At 40.7% G+C, this 16,094-nt stretch overlaps 1 protein-coding gene across 2 annotated transcripts in view; it reads left to right on the top strand.

Moving 5' to 3' along the window:
• Positions 1 to 1,359: 1,359 nt before the first annotated feature.
• XPR1 (xenotropic and polytropic retrovirus receptor 1) overlaps positions 1,360 to 16,094 on the top strand; it is a 197,598-nt gene continuing 182,863 nt past the window's right edge. For both annotated transcript variants that reach the window (XM_029228318.1, XM_029228319.1), the window contains exon 1: positions 1,360 to 1,620. In XM_029228318.1, coding sequence (XP_029084151.1) covers positions 1,552 to 1,620 — 69 coding nt within the window. In that variant the 5' untranslated portion in view covers positions 1,360 to 1,551. The remainder of the gene's footprint in view (positions 1,621 to 16,094) is intronic.

Here is a 16,094-nt window from a genome sequence, read left to right as displayed (position 1 = left end):
ATGGAAAAAAAAAAAAAGCCAACAGTAGATGTTGATAACTAAGAGTACTGTCTCAGTCATGGTTGTCCCCTAGTCTTTGGACATCCTCAAAATTGTGAGAATTAAAGGACAAGTTACTGTACGTACAAGGGGTTTAGAATAATGTTTGTTACATGGACAGTGAGTGCTTAATAAATGTTAGTTATTATTATCCAGGGCTCCTCTACTCAGGGAAGGACCTTGGTTAGTGTCCCAAATCAGGTCCTCCAGGACAATCACTCCCACGTTCAAAGTAGTGCCAAGCTGTGTGTGTGATCTATTCTCCATTCTCCTCGAGGACAGTCAGCCTGGATGCTGGATCCATGTCTGGTCTCCCTGAGGGTAGGGATCCAACCGTAACTCTAGAGGATTCTCTTTCCTCCCAACATTGGTTACCCTTTCAACCCCACTCCTAATCTCCAGGAAGCTCAGTCACAAGTCCAGCTGGTACCCACAATCCTGGTTTGGGCCCAGGTGTTGTTGCTGGCCTTTCTGGTAGCCCCGGGACTAGATAATTACATTGAAATTCAGAAGCAGCATGCAATTCTTGGCACTGACGTCTTTAATTAAATTCAACAAGCATTTATTGAGCACCTAGAGCATGTAAAATAGGATTCCTTTAAATACATGTGGCCGTTAACTATTTAGTCTGTTTTAGTTACTCAGTTTGGATTAATGTTGATCCATCATTGAGGGTTTTATGAAGAATAAATATCAAAATGGAAAAACGTTTGCACAAATCTTTTTTTTTTTAATATAGTTATTTATTTTATTTATTTTTGGTTGTCTTGGTTGCTGCTTTCTCCAGTTGTGGCGAGCGGGTGCTACTCTTCGTGTGGTGCGTGGGCTTCTCATTGTGGTGGCTTCTCTTGTTGCAGAGCACAGGCTCTAGGTGCATAGGCTTCAGTAGTTGTGGCACGCAGGCTCAGTAGTTGCCGCCCACTGGCTTAGTTGCTCCGAGCTTTGGAGATTTTCCTGGACCAGGGCTCGAACATGTGTCTCCTGAATTGGCAGGCAGATTCTTAACCACTGCGCCACCACAGAAGCCCTGCACAAATCTTTGAAAATATAAACGTCTTCTGTGGATTATTGTTGCTACAGTATTAATATTAATTGCAATAACAGCACTGCTGCTTCCCAGGCTGGCGGTAAAGAGCAGCCGTAAGGCCCACAGGCGCCAGACGTAAGAGGTCAGGGGAGGTGCCTTCAGCACGTCCGGCCCAGAAGGGGCGGAGCCTTGAGGAATGTACACAAAGCCCGCCCCTTACTCCGCCCCCTTCGTCGGTGCGCGTAGGCGGTTACCATGGCGATGACGTATAGAGGGCGGGGCGGGGCGGGGCTATGGAGAGGAGGAGGAAGATGGCGGGAGGGCGGCTCTGAGGAGACCTCGGCGGCGGCGGAGGAGGAGAGAAGCGCATCGCCGCGCCGCGCCGGGGCCCATGTGGGGAGGAGTCGGAGTCGCTGTTGCCGCCGCCGCCGCCGCCGCCGCCTGTAACTGCTGGATCCGAGTGGGAGTGAGGGGGAGACGGCAGGATGAAGTTCGCCGAGCACCTCTCCGCGCACATCACTCCCGAGTGGAGGAAGCAATACATCCAGTATGAGGTACCGGCAGCGGCCGGGTAGTGGGAGGACTCGGAGGGGCCACCATCTCGCCAGTCCCGACCTCCACCGCCGCCTTCCGCTCCTGCTGCTTCCCCGCGGACTTTGACCCGGTGCGGCGGGGAGCCACTGCGGCATCCCCGCCGCGGCCGGCCCCCTCCGGGCCCCGCTGACCTTCCCCTCCCCCGCAGCCCCGCTGCCGCCGGAGTAACGGATATGCGGGCGGCGGACCGGGAGGGACGGCACAGCCGGTCGGGGCTGGGGAATGGTGGTGGGAGGGCGAGCCGCAGGTGGGGGAGTCGGGGTGTAAGGGTAGCCTGGGGTCGCGGCGGTTCCGCGCTAATCCCCTCCTCCCGCTCACCCTGACCTCTGGTTCCCACCCTGGGCGAGCGCCCCCTCGCCAAGGTTAGGTCTTGTTTCTCTCTGCTCACCTCTCACCAAGGAATCCTTCTCTTCCCAGATAAGCCTCTCTAGTGATTTCCTTCATTCCACAGAGCCCTTCAGCTTTCCCCCACTTGCCCACTGTTGACAAAGGCTTTGTAACAGCGTTGAAACTTGATTTAAATGTGTATCACACATGCGGTGGTTACAGTATGCAAACGTATCGTAATCAACTATTTTGTTTTGATAAAAAGACGGTGATTCGTTTTTTCACTAATTTAATGAAGTATATAAAGTAATCATATCTTTGGTTTTGGCTCTTCTGTTGTTTTGGAATGGAGTGAAGGGGAAGAGGAAGGAAGAAAGAGAAGGGAATTATTAAAATTTTAAGGTTTTCTTTCCTAAAATTTTTGTTAGCTAGGGAGAAAAGTACCATCTTGTAAACAATGTACTTTGAAAACATACCTGTGTTATTACAGAAATCATGGCCCTCCTCACCCTTAATTTCTGTGATAACAGCTCCTGAAGGGTATTTAATAGATAGTGATAAGGAACCTTACACTAATAAAAAGAAAAGTGAAGATAACGAGCTCATTTATATTTTCAGAAGCCAAGATAACTGAAGGGCTTTAAGCATTGCAATAGGTTATTCTCAGTGGCTGGCAGTTCAGCTCCTGGATAGAGAAAGACTTAATCTGTAACCTCCAGGAATTCACATCTATGTTATGTGCAGGAACAAAGAGTATAAAATCAATATGAACACGAATATTCTAGCTAGGTTTTATAAATTGAGATATTTCGATTTTCTATTTAATTTCTGTTTTAAGTTCATTGATAGGATGTTTAGGCAACAACGCGGGTTTATTTATTCGTATAACAGTTGTAATAATTGAAGAAAAGGAAAGGGATGTAAGTAGGTTAAACAACCTTGAAGATTGTAAAATAAATTCACCTTGTAACATACAGTATTTGAGTATTGCCAGAAGTGAAAGGCCTAAAATTATGAATGCTTTCTTTTCACTTAATTTTCTTGTAGTGTTTTGTGGCTACATTTTGTAAGAATGAAATAAGGGATTAGCTTTTCAGCCTGTAGAGTTTTTGATTTATTGTTTCTAATAACATTTGGTCAGTTTTAAAACCTTGGCTAGAGTCCAGATGATGGTTTTTATTGAAAGGAAGGTATTGGTCTTTCATCTTTCTAGTAGTAATTTTCAGCACCACTGCTAGTTCTTCATAGAACACAGCATGCTGAAGCAACATCTTATACTTGTTATATAGTATGGAATGCTTCATTTGGGGAGAAGTAATAGTGGCTGATTGTATGCTATGATTCATTTTAAGTATTACAGCACTTAACTGTTTCATAGAATTGTATTAATCTGGAATACAGTTTCTGGGGCTGGAAGGAGAAGCATAAGATTTAGTTTGAAGATGAAATTACCTCTTGATTTATAATGTCAGCTTTGTGGCTGGAGTCATTCTGGGACTCTTCATTCACATACTCCATTTGGACATTAGTCCTAAATGGTTACTTTAGTTTGGTCAGAGAGGAGAGGAACACATTTCATATGTGTGACTGCATTATCTTTCCTAGGCCAATTAGAAATTATTTTTTGAAAAATTCATTAACTGTTGAAATTTTATTCTGCAGAGGTCCCTACTATGTGACTCCTGTTGTGGAAAAGCTCATTGTTTGGTAGGCAAAATTAATAAGGAGCACTTTTCTTTGTGAATTGGAGCCATTAAAGACATTTTTTATAGGGTTGGGGTCTGTGTGTTGTATACTATTTCTCAAGAGCTGGTGCTGTTCCTTTAAAAATAGTTAAAGGGGCATAAATAAGTGTCTTTAGAGTCTAGGAATTTTGGCAGCTTAAAACTTTGGGGAAAAAAGGACATCATAAAAGATGTTAGCATTTGCTAGAGAAAAGAACCTTCTCATAATGCAGTAACATGTTTCTCATATGTGAAGATGATGCTCTTGAAACACTTAGTAGACCAGACACTTGAATTTGTTTTTCAAGTACTGGTGATGAAATTTGGGTGTATTACTCCTGATTTCTTGTGTAGGCTGCTTTCTAGTGCTGTGAACGACTATGAACTGTTCAGCTTCTTTGGTTTTATGTCATTTTGCTATATTAAATTTTACTTGAAATAAGCAGAGAATTAGGTTGAAGCTGAAAATGTTGTTTTACATCTCTGATTATATGTATTATTGTGTACACACGGTCATACGATAAGTGCTAGTTCTTGTACATGTTCATCATGAGGCCATGGGGACAGTCTTTTTGCCTTTCCAGGGTTCTTTCCTCTTTCATAAAATAAGAATATAGGGCCAGAGCTTTTCAAGTTCTGTTGTAGTTCATAGGTTTTTTGTATTTTTAAAAATTAATTTAATTTATTTAGTGGCTGTGTTGGGTCTTCGCCTCTGTGTGCGGGCTCTCTCTAGCTGCGATGTGCAGCTTCGTTGCGGTGCGTGAGCCTTTCATTGTGGTGGCTTCTCTTGTTGCGGAGCACGGGCTCCAGGCACGTGCCCTCAGTAGTTGTGGATTGCGGGCTCCAGAGAAAAGACTCCGCAGTTGTGGCGCACGGCCTCAGTTGCTCCGCGGCATGTGGGATCTTCCCAGACCAGGGCTTGAACCCGTGTCTCCTGCATTGGCAGGCGGATTCTTAACCACTGCACTACCAGGGAAGTCCCAGTTCATAGGTTTTTTTTTTTGTTTTTTTTTTTTTGCGGTACGCGGGCCTCTCACTGCTGTGGCCTCTCCCGCCATGGAGCACAGGCTTTGGATGCGCAGGCCCAGCGGCCATGGCTCACGGGCCCAGCCGCTCCGCGGCATGTGGGATCTTCCCAGACCGGGGCATGAACCCGTGTCCCCTGCATCAGCAGGCGGACTCTCAACCACTGCGCCACCAGGGAAGCCCACCCCCATAGGTTTTTGATTTGACTTTTAATGGATTTCATTTTTTGGATTGTTAAAATTATTGTTAGTGATCCATCAATATCCTGAAAATTATCAGTTTCTAATTTAAAAATGAATTGTGGCGTTCACAGACTTGGTCTTCATAGGCAGAATAACAGAGCATAAAAGAATAGAGCAACATGGAGAAACCATATAAAGAAAATCAGTTTGATCCATTTGTGAATAGTTTTTACAAACAACAAACACAAATGGGAAGAGACTACTATCCCTGTTTCCAATAATCTATTTGAGTGTAAATCTTGGCATATAGGATAAGACATCAATAAAGCTTTATAAGAGTACTTTTTTTCTTTTAATTTATTTATTTTTGGCTGCGTTGGGTCTTTGTTGCTGCATGCGGGCTTTCTCTGGTTGCCGTGAGTGGGGGCTACTCTTTGTCGTGGTGTGTGGGCTTCTCATTGCAGTGGCTTCTCTTGTTGCAGAGCACAGTCTCTAGGCACGCAGACTTAAGTAGTTGTGGCTCGCGGTCTCCAGAGCACAGGCTCAGTAGCTGTGGTGCACGGGCTTAGTTGCTCCACAGCATGTGGGATCTTCCTGGACCAGGGCTCGAACCCATGTCCCCTGCGTTGGCAGGTGGATTCTTAACCACTGCGCCACCAGGGAAGCCCCAAAGAGTACTTTTTAAAATTTAGTATCAGTGATTGTATATTTTAGAGTTCTGTAATTGATTAATCAAAATTAATTTAGACCAGTTTCAACCAAATAGGCTAGTATGACCATGTTAATATTTTACAGAATATTAGCAAAAGAAGCAAATATATTTGGTGCCTTAGGCTGCTGACTTGTATTTTCTTCCCTAGGGTCCTGTGCTGCTTTGGTTTCTCAGGAACCAGGAATGGTTTTTTCAGTGTACGCTGTAGTTTTGTAAGGTACTAAAATAATGAGGTATCTAAATTTCAGGACTTTAGAGTTAAAAGGGAATTGAGAGATATCTGCCTCCTTGCTTTTTTTTCAGGCAAGGAAACTCAGAAAGGTTAAGTTATTTATTTGTCCAGGATCATATATAGATAGCTAGTCTCTTGAGCACAGATGTGTAAGCATTGGGAGTCAGGTCACCCAGACTGTGTGACCCTGATGAAATCACTTCCTCTTTCTGGGCTTTAGGTTCTTCATCTGTAAAGTGAGAGAACTGGACTTGATGGTTTCTAAGCTCACAGCCCTCTATTTTCTAAGGACCCATATAGCTCCAAATTTCTGTACATTTTTATGGTTTCATTATGTTTTACATATGAAGAGGACAGAACTTAAAGCATTACTATTAATGTCATCCTTTTAAATTAATAGTCTCCTTTCAAATAATTTAAATGATATTTTAATCTGTGACTGGAAAGCTGACCCAGTGAAGCTTTTATTTAACTTAAGTAAAAAGTGATGGTTATAGTTTAATTTTTTGTTGCAAGATTTGGGAAGGGATTTTCCATAAACTGCATATCCCTTATTTTCAAGTGTAAGGAAACATTGCCATAACATTATTGTGATTTTCATTTATAGAACTCTCCCATGAGAACACTTGTGTTGCAGGCTTCAATTTCCCAAAGGTATTATGTTGATTAGTTACGGTTAACTTGCCTTGCTGGAACTTGTTTGAAATTTCCAGTTTGGCCACCCGATGGGGCACAAACCACACTTCTTCTTTTAGGCACTTCGGCAAATGAAAGTACAATATAGCATATTTAAAATAACATTTGTAAATCAGTATGGCAGTAAGATGCCTGGCATATACAAATGTTTCTTAAGTGAGTGAATGAATGTTGTATAAAACAGGAAGTTATTACTGTTCTTTATTATCTTTGTATAATAAAGTACGTTAGGTTAAGTGTCCTGGAAAGATTATACTTGTCCATCCATCCCTGAAGGTTGGTTTTGGATCAGTTTTTGAGTGAAGGCCCAGATCCTAAGAACATGAGACTTACTTGACCCGAGGTGACCATGGAAAATCAGTCCTGACTTCAAATCCAGTCCTAATCTGAAAAGCATTTGAGACTGATTGAGTTGTGCTGGCTAGATGTTGCAAGTATATTTGCATCATAGCCCCCAAAGGAGAGTACCCAACACTCCCATGGAGTAAGAGAAGGTAGTTTTAGAAGGCTTGATTATATTCATTTTTATGCATATGACAAGAAGAAATGAAATTTTACTTATATTGAATAAATGGATTGATGCAATGACCTTTTTTAGGAGGTAGTCTGAGGGAAAGAGAGACAAGAATTGCTAATAGTTTTCTCACTTGTTTGTTCACTTTCAGCAAATAGCAATTAATCCAGTTTATGGGTGCATAGTTAAGATGAATTTATGGATATTATTTAGTTTTGACTAAACTAACTCGTATAAAATGGATGTGACTTAAAAAGACTCTTGTAAAGAAGCCTCAACAGCAGTACCAGCCATAACAGCATAATGCAAGCACATGTGAACAACAAGAAAATGGCAGAGCTGACAGTTCTACTTCTAGTACTAGCTTTTTGTCAGCCAAATTACAGAAAAAACAATGGTACTTTAATAGACCTGACAAGACGTTTGCCAAAAAGTTTCAAAATAATTAAGATAATTCTTTGAAATAAGATTTTACATCCTTTGTCATCCACAGTGAACACCCTAAATATATGTTATGTATTAGTTTTCTGCCTTTGTGAGGTCTGTTTTCCAGCTTATAGCCATTATAATCAAGTTTCAAAATTAGGTGAATCCTGAAGTTTGAACTAGGCCTTTGAGATACTAAAAACTAAGATTTTAAAAAGTAATGTACTTTTTCTGTTAGGTTGTTCTTTAAAAGTATTGTTATTGATAATTTCTTAAGAGAAATTAAAAATATTTTCACATTATTCACAAATGAAAGTTTAAATTATTTATTTTATTATTGTCTCATCTTTTAAAACTTCCACTTAAAAAAGTTCTGAGTTTTATAATGTACACAGTTGTAGAAGGAGATAATTTATAAACAAACGTACATATATTGGAGGCGCATAGTAAACTTTTTTTTTTTTTTTTTTTGCGGTATGCGGGCCTCTCACTGCTGTGGCCTCTCCCGTTGCAGAGCACAGGCTCCAGATGCGCAGGCCCAGCGGCCATGGCTCAAGGGCCCAGCCGCTCCGCGGCATGCGGGATCCTCCCGGACCGGGGCACGAACCTGTGTCCCCTGCATCGGCAGGCGGACTCTCAACCACTGTGCCACCAGGGAAGCCCCCCCTTTTTTTTAATAGTGATATGACATAAAAAAAGTTTGGAAGATTTTTCTCAAGTTGTATAGCTTAACTGCAGGTGGTTTGTGGGTTGCTTGGTATTTAATTGGCCTTTGGGATTGAGAGATTGTCAGAATTCACTAGGATTCTTGCCCAGTTGTATTTTCCTTTTCAGTTCTTCCCCTTACCTAGTAAATGCTAAAAGAAACCAAGTAGGGCCTTCCCTTGCGGTCCAGTGGTTGAGACTTCACCTTCCAGTGCAGGGGGTGTGGGTTCGATCCCTGGTCAGGGAGCTAAGGTCCCACATGCCTCGCGGCCAAAAAACAAAAACATAAAACAGAAGCAGTATTGTAACAAATTCGATAAAGACTTTAAAAAAAATGGTCCACATTTAAAAAAAAAAATCTTTAAAAGAAGCCAAGTAGACAATGTTCATGAACAAATGCCTTAAAAAATTATTCATTCATTCAACAAATATTTATAGGGGCTCTATTATGTCCTATAGGCTGATAGATTTGTCATTAAATTCTAGCTCTTTTGTTGTCTTAAACATAGAAAAAAACAAAAAGCAGTATTTTATTTTTTATAAATTTATTTATTTATTTATTTTTGGCTGCATTGGGTCTTTGTTGCTGCGTGCGATTTCTCTAGTTGCGGTGAGCGGGGGCTACTCTTCATTGCAGTGCGCGGGCTTCTCATTGTGGTGGCTTCTCTTGTTGTGGAGCGTGGGCTCTAGGTGTGTGGGCTTCAGTAGTTGTGGCACATGGGCTCAGTAGTTGTGGCTTGCAGACTCAGTAGTTGTGATGCACGGGCTTACTTGTTCCGTGGCATGTGGGACCTTCCTGGACCAGGGATCGAACCCGTGTCCCTTGCATTGGCAGGCAGATTCTTATCCACTGTGCCACCAGGGAAGTCCCAATAAACAGTATTCCTGTGTGTGTGTGTGTGTGTGTGTGTGTGTGTGTGTTTGGTTTTATATTTTAGTCAGCATAGTGCTTTCAAAATTAAAAATGGTGTAGAAAGGGAAAATTGTAGATTGTGGACTTGGAACATGGTGAAATTTGGATCACTTGTGTAAATAATATGGATTCATAATATGGATGAATTCTCCCTGGCTTTTCAAACGTTTTATGTTATATGCCTTTAAATTTAATTTGTTTATAGGAAGAAATTTGGTTACCTGTTTCTTCCCATCACTAGGCAGGTGTGGTATCTATGGGGACTGATCAGAAAATCCTTAAAAAGTTGTTTATTATAGGTCAGAGGAAAGTTTAATTAACCTGCTGTAAGCATAACTTACAATTTTCATATTGTCTGTAACAGGAGGGACAGTATGTTGATTAAGAAAACATAGTCATTCCTTATTGAAGATGACCTGCAGTATTTGGAAAGACTGTAGACCATGAATAAGGAGATGTAAGTCCTTAGACCCAGTTCTGTCACTGAATAGTCATAAATAATTAGTGAACAAGTGATTTTTTTGAACATTGAAGAGTGAAATGTAATCATACAGGAAAATGAGAAGCTTTTAAATTATTGTGTGAATTACTTATTTAAGCTAAATTGGTAAAGTTGTAATTCACAGTAATCCAAGTGCTTTGTGTGCTTTTTCTATACCTAAGAGAAGTCCTTTAACTCTTTGGTCTTGGGACCATTTGAAACTCTTAAAAATTATTGAGGATTTCAATGTCTATTGATAATATGCTACATTAGAAATTAAAACTAAGAAATGTCTGAAACACAAGAGTATACAAGCACACCTCTACTAGCCATCAGAGACATGACATCACATTTCATTTAGCCTCTGGAAAACTCCACTGTGTACTCATGAAAGAATGAGAGTGAAAAAAGCACATGAAGTTGTAGTATTATTATGAAAATAGTTTTGACCTTTTGGGTCCCCTGAAAGGGTTTCTGAGAGTTGCTGCCTTAGAGCACAGGACTCCTTTCAGAACGTTTGGAGATGGCCTGAGAAAAAACTCTCTAGTCTTAGGAAGCACATAAGAGGATAAAGGAAATCCCATAAGTGAGGATTCTCTGGTATATCCCCCCTGCACAGGATGATAGAGAAAAGAAAGTTGTCTTTCCTGAGATTCCCACTTTCATTCTCTCTTCTTTGAATTGAATTAGTGGAAATGTGGTCATTTTGTCATTAAGGAGAAAGGAATTAACATTTATTGACCAGTTAGGAACCAGGTGTCATCAGTATGTTACTTCATTTAATCTTCACAACAGTTTTGTGAGATAGATGATTTATTATCTCCATTTTACTGATGAGGAAACCCAGGCTTAGAGAGACTAGTCAATTTGTTCATGCCACACATCTAGTAAGTAGTAGAGCCAGAATTTGAAATCAAATTTGTCACACTTTGGAACTCTTGCTTTTTTATATGCGAATTGTAAATAACAGTGGTGGCAGTAACAGTGCCAGTAACAGTAGCAGTAGCAGGAACAACAGCTGTTATTTATTTTATTTTATTTTTATTTTTGTGGTATGCGGGCTTCTCACCGCTTCGGCCTCTCCCATTGCGGAGCACAGGCTCTGGACGCGCAGGCCCAGCGGCCAAGGCTCACGGACCCAGCCGCCCCACGGCGTGTGGGATCCTCCCAGACCGGGGCACAAACCCGTGTCCCCTGCATCGGCAGGCGGACTCCCAACCACTGCGCCACCAGGGAATCCCCATCAGCTGTTATTTTTTGAGTGCTTATTTTGTCAGTCACTGTGACATTACTTTAAAAACGTTTTCTCTTTATAGCAAGCTGTTTAGGTAGGTTGTTATGTTAGTTCTGTTTGTAGATGGGGAACCTGAGTCTTAGAGCCATTAAGTAACTGATTATGTTGAAACTGCTAATTGTGGTTAGCAGAGATGAGACTGAAAGAGCCCCTGCTTTTAATTCCTACATCATACTGCTTTATGAAAAATAAATAAATCCATCCATTTATACGTAAGTACATTTAGGCGTAGTCTTACCTGTTCTCCAGCACCTGCTGAAGTAATGGCTGGTCTATTTTTAGTCCCAGGTCTCAGTCTACATGGTTTGGAGGTAGTAGAGTATGGTCTGGAGGTCAGAGTTCACCTGTGTTAATTTATTTTTTCCTCAAGATTATCAGTGTAACTATTATGAGGTAGGCAGCTGTTAAATAGAGGACCTTATTAAGATGAGCCATAAGAAAAAAATAATGAGATATAATGATAAGTGTAAGAAGAGGAAGATAAAGAACAGCGGATATAGCTGTTGCTATGCCACAGTCGTGGCTTTTGGCTTTTAGATCATTCCATAGACCATGGAATGTTAGACCTGTAAGGAATTTCAGATATTAATTAAGTCCAATTCCCTTTTTTACTTGAGTGGGAAATGAGGTCCAGAGAGGTTGTGATTCAAGGACACGTGGCTTGGTTAGTGGCTGAGTGAACACAATCACCCTGATTCATTTTATTGTTTAACTATTTTGCATCATATGCTTATATGTCAATAACGCATACAGAGAAGAAACTCTGAAGCCAGACTGCCTAGGTTCATTTTCCATCTGGACAGTTTACTAGCTGAGTGGCCTCAGGCAAGTCATTCTACCTCTCTGTGCTTCAGTTTCCTTATTTGTATAATCGGGACAGTAATAGTAGTTACAGGACTTTTTAAAAACATCTTTATTGAAGTATAATTGCTTTACAATGTTGTGTTAGTTTCTGCTTTATAACAAAGTGAATCAGCTATACGTATACATATATCCCCATATCCCCTCCCTCTTGAGCCTCCCTCCCACCCTCCCTATCCCACCCCTCTAGGTGGTCACAAAGCACTGAGCTGATCTCCCTGGGCTATGTGGTTGCTTCCCACTAGCTATCTGTTTTACATTTGGTAGAGTATATATGTCCATGCCACTCTCTCACTTTGTCCCAGCTTACCCTTCCCCCTCCCCATGTCCTCAAGTCCATTCTCTAAGCCTGCGTCTTTATTCCTGTCCTGCCCCTATGTTCTTCAGAACCATTTTTTTTATTCCATATATATGTGTTAGCATATGGTATTTGTTTTTCTCTTTCTGACTTACTTCACTCTAGTTACAGGACTTTTGTGAGGATTATATGAATTAAAATATGAAAAGTACTTAGACAATGCCTATGCCTATATTTGCTATTAAAATTATTTAGTTAATGCTAGGTTAACAGTATCTTTGTGAGGGAAACTGAGCCTCAAATTTTGTCCGTCTGGGCTTGTCCAGTTCATATTTTCTTGGAAAATGGCTTTGTTGATTTTAGGTATTACTCCTGTTATCTGTGATATTTTTATTAATAAATTGTCCTTTTTATATACAGTAAGAAATTCAGGTGGGAACAATTATATGGTTTTGAAATAAATTAGTTCTCCTTGGTTACTTGTAACTTGCATTCATTTCAGTTATAGACTGTGCCTTCATATTCTTTTCTTTTTTAAAAATTGGGGTGAAATTCACATGTGCATTCCTAAGTATGTTTGAATAGCTTAAGTGAATCCTTTGAGTTTTCAGAGACTATCTAGTTTTAGTTCTTTTCACTTCTGTAATGGAAATTTAATTTTTAATACTAGAATTAGTTTTAGAGTTGAAAAAGACCTTCTCAAGCCCTCTGTTTCACAGATGAATAAATCGAGGACAGAAAGGCCAAGATAATGTGGTCAGTCTCACAACTAGCTGATAGGAGAGCCTGGAATAAAAGTATTGACCTCCTGCTCACTGCTATACCTTGCTGAGGCTTATCACTGCCATATAAACATTTCTTTACTTTTAATTTTAAGAATAAATTTTCTTTGTAAGAGCCCATATAAATTTAAATGTTCTTGTTAATGATTACTTAAATACTCTGTTAATAACATTTATCTGAACCTAATCCATTAGTTCACATTAACGACCTCAAATAGTTTGTGTGTGTGACAGTTAAAAGACTAAGTAAGTTAAGAGACTCAAACCTTAAAAATGTTGTTTACTCAACTACAGAAAATTAGCCATTGCCCCATCTAGGTAGAAACCTATTGTAGGTGAGGAGACAGGACTGAGGAATTATGGTAAGGCTTGAGGAGTTAGGTAGAGATGAGAGCAAGACTCAGGAAAGTTGAAAAATCATTTGGGCATTTCTCTGTAGCATATCGTTTGAATGTTAACACAGGTTACATGTACATGAAGAGCACCTCCCCTCCCCCCTGACCTCCATCTCCCCATCTCTTATAACATGCTGCCAAGCCAAAGTCAGGGCACATCTGACTAGAGGAGATTAGAATATGTATTAAACCAATTCGTTAAGTATTCATGAGTGTCCCTTTCCTTTTTTTAAAAAAATAATAAAACAATGATGATGATAATAACAGCCAATGTTTATTGAGTGTTTCCATTGTGCCAGGCATTTTACATTTAATCCTTACCCTCTAAGGTAGGTTTTGTTATCCCTGTTTTAGGAAGTCGCTGAGCCTTGGATTGAGTAGACTGCCCAAGGTCACATAGATAGTGAATGGTTAAAACCCGAATTCAGACACAGGTTTGTCTTATTTCAGAACCTGGATTCTTTTTTGTAAGTTTATTTACTTATTTATTTTTGGCTGTGTTGGGTCTTCATTGCTGCGTGCGGGCTTTCTCTAGTTTCAGTGAGCAGGGGCTACTCTTCGTTGAGGTGTTCGGGGTTCTCGTTGCGGTGGCTTCTCTTGTTGTGGAGCACGAGCTCTAGGTGTGTGGGCTTCTGTAGTTGTGGCTCGTGGGTTCTAGAGCGCAGGCTCAGTCATTGTGGTGCACGGGCTTAGCTGCTCTGCAGCATGTGGGGTCTTCCAGACAAGGGGTCGAGCCTTTGTCCCCTGCATTAGCAGGCAGATTCTTAACCACTGCACCACCACGGAAGCCCCAGAACCTGGATTCTTAACATGGTGTTACATGGTCAGGATCACGCAAGGGACTGGTGAGGTAAAAATAGGTAAGCCCCTGTCCTAGAGGAGCTCATAACTTGGGTCGTCTCCTAATCGTAGTATATTGTGATTATGTTGTAGAGGAATGGCCAATTGATTTTGCTCTGGAGATCAAAGGTATTTATCTTAAAAGCTTTCACAGAGGTAGTGTTTGAACTGGGTACTTAGAGATTGAGTAGGGTTTGATGACATGGTGAAGAGGGGACAGGGCACTGGCGTCATCCTAGGCAGATAGGGTAAAATTGAACAAAGGCATAGATGGGTGGAAGTATCCAAACATATTAGTGAAATCTGGTTTAGTGGGTATGTTGGAGAGGTGATAGTGTGATTTGGAAAGGTGGACTGGGAGGGATCAAGGGGTGAAGGGCCTCAAATACCATGCTGAGGGGTTTAAATGTTTCTTGTTGTGAACCATTAAGGATTTTAAAGAAGAGACTGGGGAGAAGGATCAGTGCAAAGTGAGAGTGTAGTTTAGATCCTAGAGGATGCGTTGGAGAGACCAAGACCAAAGACAGGAAAACCAAATAGTAGAGCCAAAAATAGTAAGAGCTTGAATTAATACCTTATTTAATCAATTTTCCCACACTTTAACGTCTGAAATCAGGATACGTCTCATAATTAATTGTCATAGATTAATTGGCGGACTTTTTTTTTCATTCTTAGAAGCACATAAAATAATGGTGTATATTACCATTAGTGGCATCTTAGATTTGATTGATTGATCATGTTAGACTTATTGAAAGCCTACTGTGTGTCAGGCAGAGTCATAGATACCTGTTAGTATCCAGCATCTGGCAGTGTCTGGCATATTTAGAAACTTTAAAAGCAACAACAAAACAAAATGTAACTGAAAGGCTATGGGATCTGCCTGAGATGTCATTAAGGGATAAGAAGGAGAGATTCAGAAGAGCATGATTGAAGGCAGTGAATGGAGAAAATAAGAAAAGTTCATGTTTATCCCCTACAGAGTGTGGCTAAAGCTCTGGAAATGAATTACTTTGGTATCAATTTAGAGAAGTTGGTCTTATTCTTTTAGTTTTGTGTATTCAGTGAATGCAGAGTTAGGCCTTTTACTTAGTTTTATGTAATACGCTCAAATGTGATCATTCATGACAAAATTGAGATGATATTCTTTCTCCTGTCTTTCCAGTATTTGTATAATAGCAGGTAACAAAACTGTTGATAAGCAGGTGAGTCACCACCTCTCATCACAGAGTTCAAACATTTTTTGATTAAGCCTTTCTTTTTTTTTTTTTTTTTTTTCAGTATGCGGGCCTCTCACTGTTGTGGCCTCTCCCGTTGCGGAGCACAGGCTCCCGACGCGCAGGCTCAGCGGCCATGGCTCACGGGCCTAGCCGCTCTGCGGCATGTGGGATCTTCCCGCACCGGGGCACGAACCCATGTCCCCTGCATCGGCAGGCGGACTCTCAACCGCTGCGCCACCAGGGAAGCCCAAGCCTTTCTTTTTGAGTAGAATAAGCTTGTTTGAGTAATTTCAAATTATGCTGCCATTAGTTATTTGCTAAAGAGGATTGCAAAATCTTTTTTCTAAGATTTGTTTGCTTAGTATCATGGACTTTCAAAAATTCAGTTCCTGATAGATTCAGAAATTAGAAAATGGATTGATTTAGAGACCACTGAAATTGAAATTGTAATAACCCCGTGAGCTTGGGCAAGTCATTTAGACTTTCTGTGCCACAATTCTCTTATCCTTAAACTGGGGATAATGATAATTTTTACTTTGGAGGATCATGTGAAATGAAATGAGTCAATCATTGGAAAACAGGACAGGAGGTGTAATAGTTACTACACATAGTTAAGTATTATATAAGTATTAGCCATTATTACATAGCTGTCCCTAGGGGTTTGAAACTAACAGTTGAGCAGCATCTTATTTGATTTATTTACTCTTGACACAGTTGGGGAGAAGGGGTCAGTGAAACTGTAACTAGGAAAAGACAACTTAGACTGTTTATTCAATTACTGGACAAATGGAAGTTGAAAGAATTTTACC

The sequence above is a fragment of the Monodon monoceros genome, unplaced genomic scaffold (genome assembly GCF_005190385.1).
Source record: "Monodon monoceros isolate NGI ecotype Baffin Bay Population unplaced genomic scaffold, NGI_Narwhal_1 Super_Scaffold_18, whole genome shotgun sequence".
NCBI classification, from domain to species: Eukaryota; Metazoa; Chordata; class Mammalia; order Artiodactyla; family Monodontidae; genus Monodon; species Monodon monoceros.
Note: the sequence above shows the minus strand (reverse complement) of the source record. Positions and strands in the feature narration are given on the sequence as shown.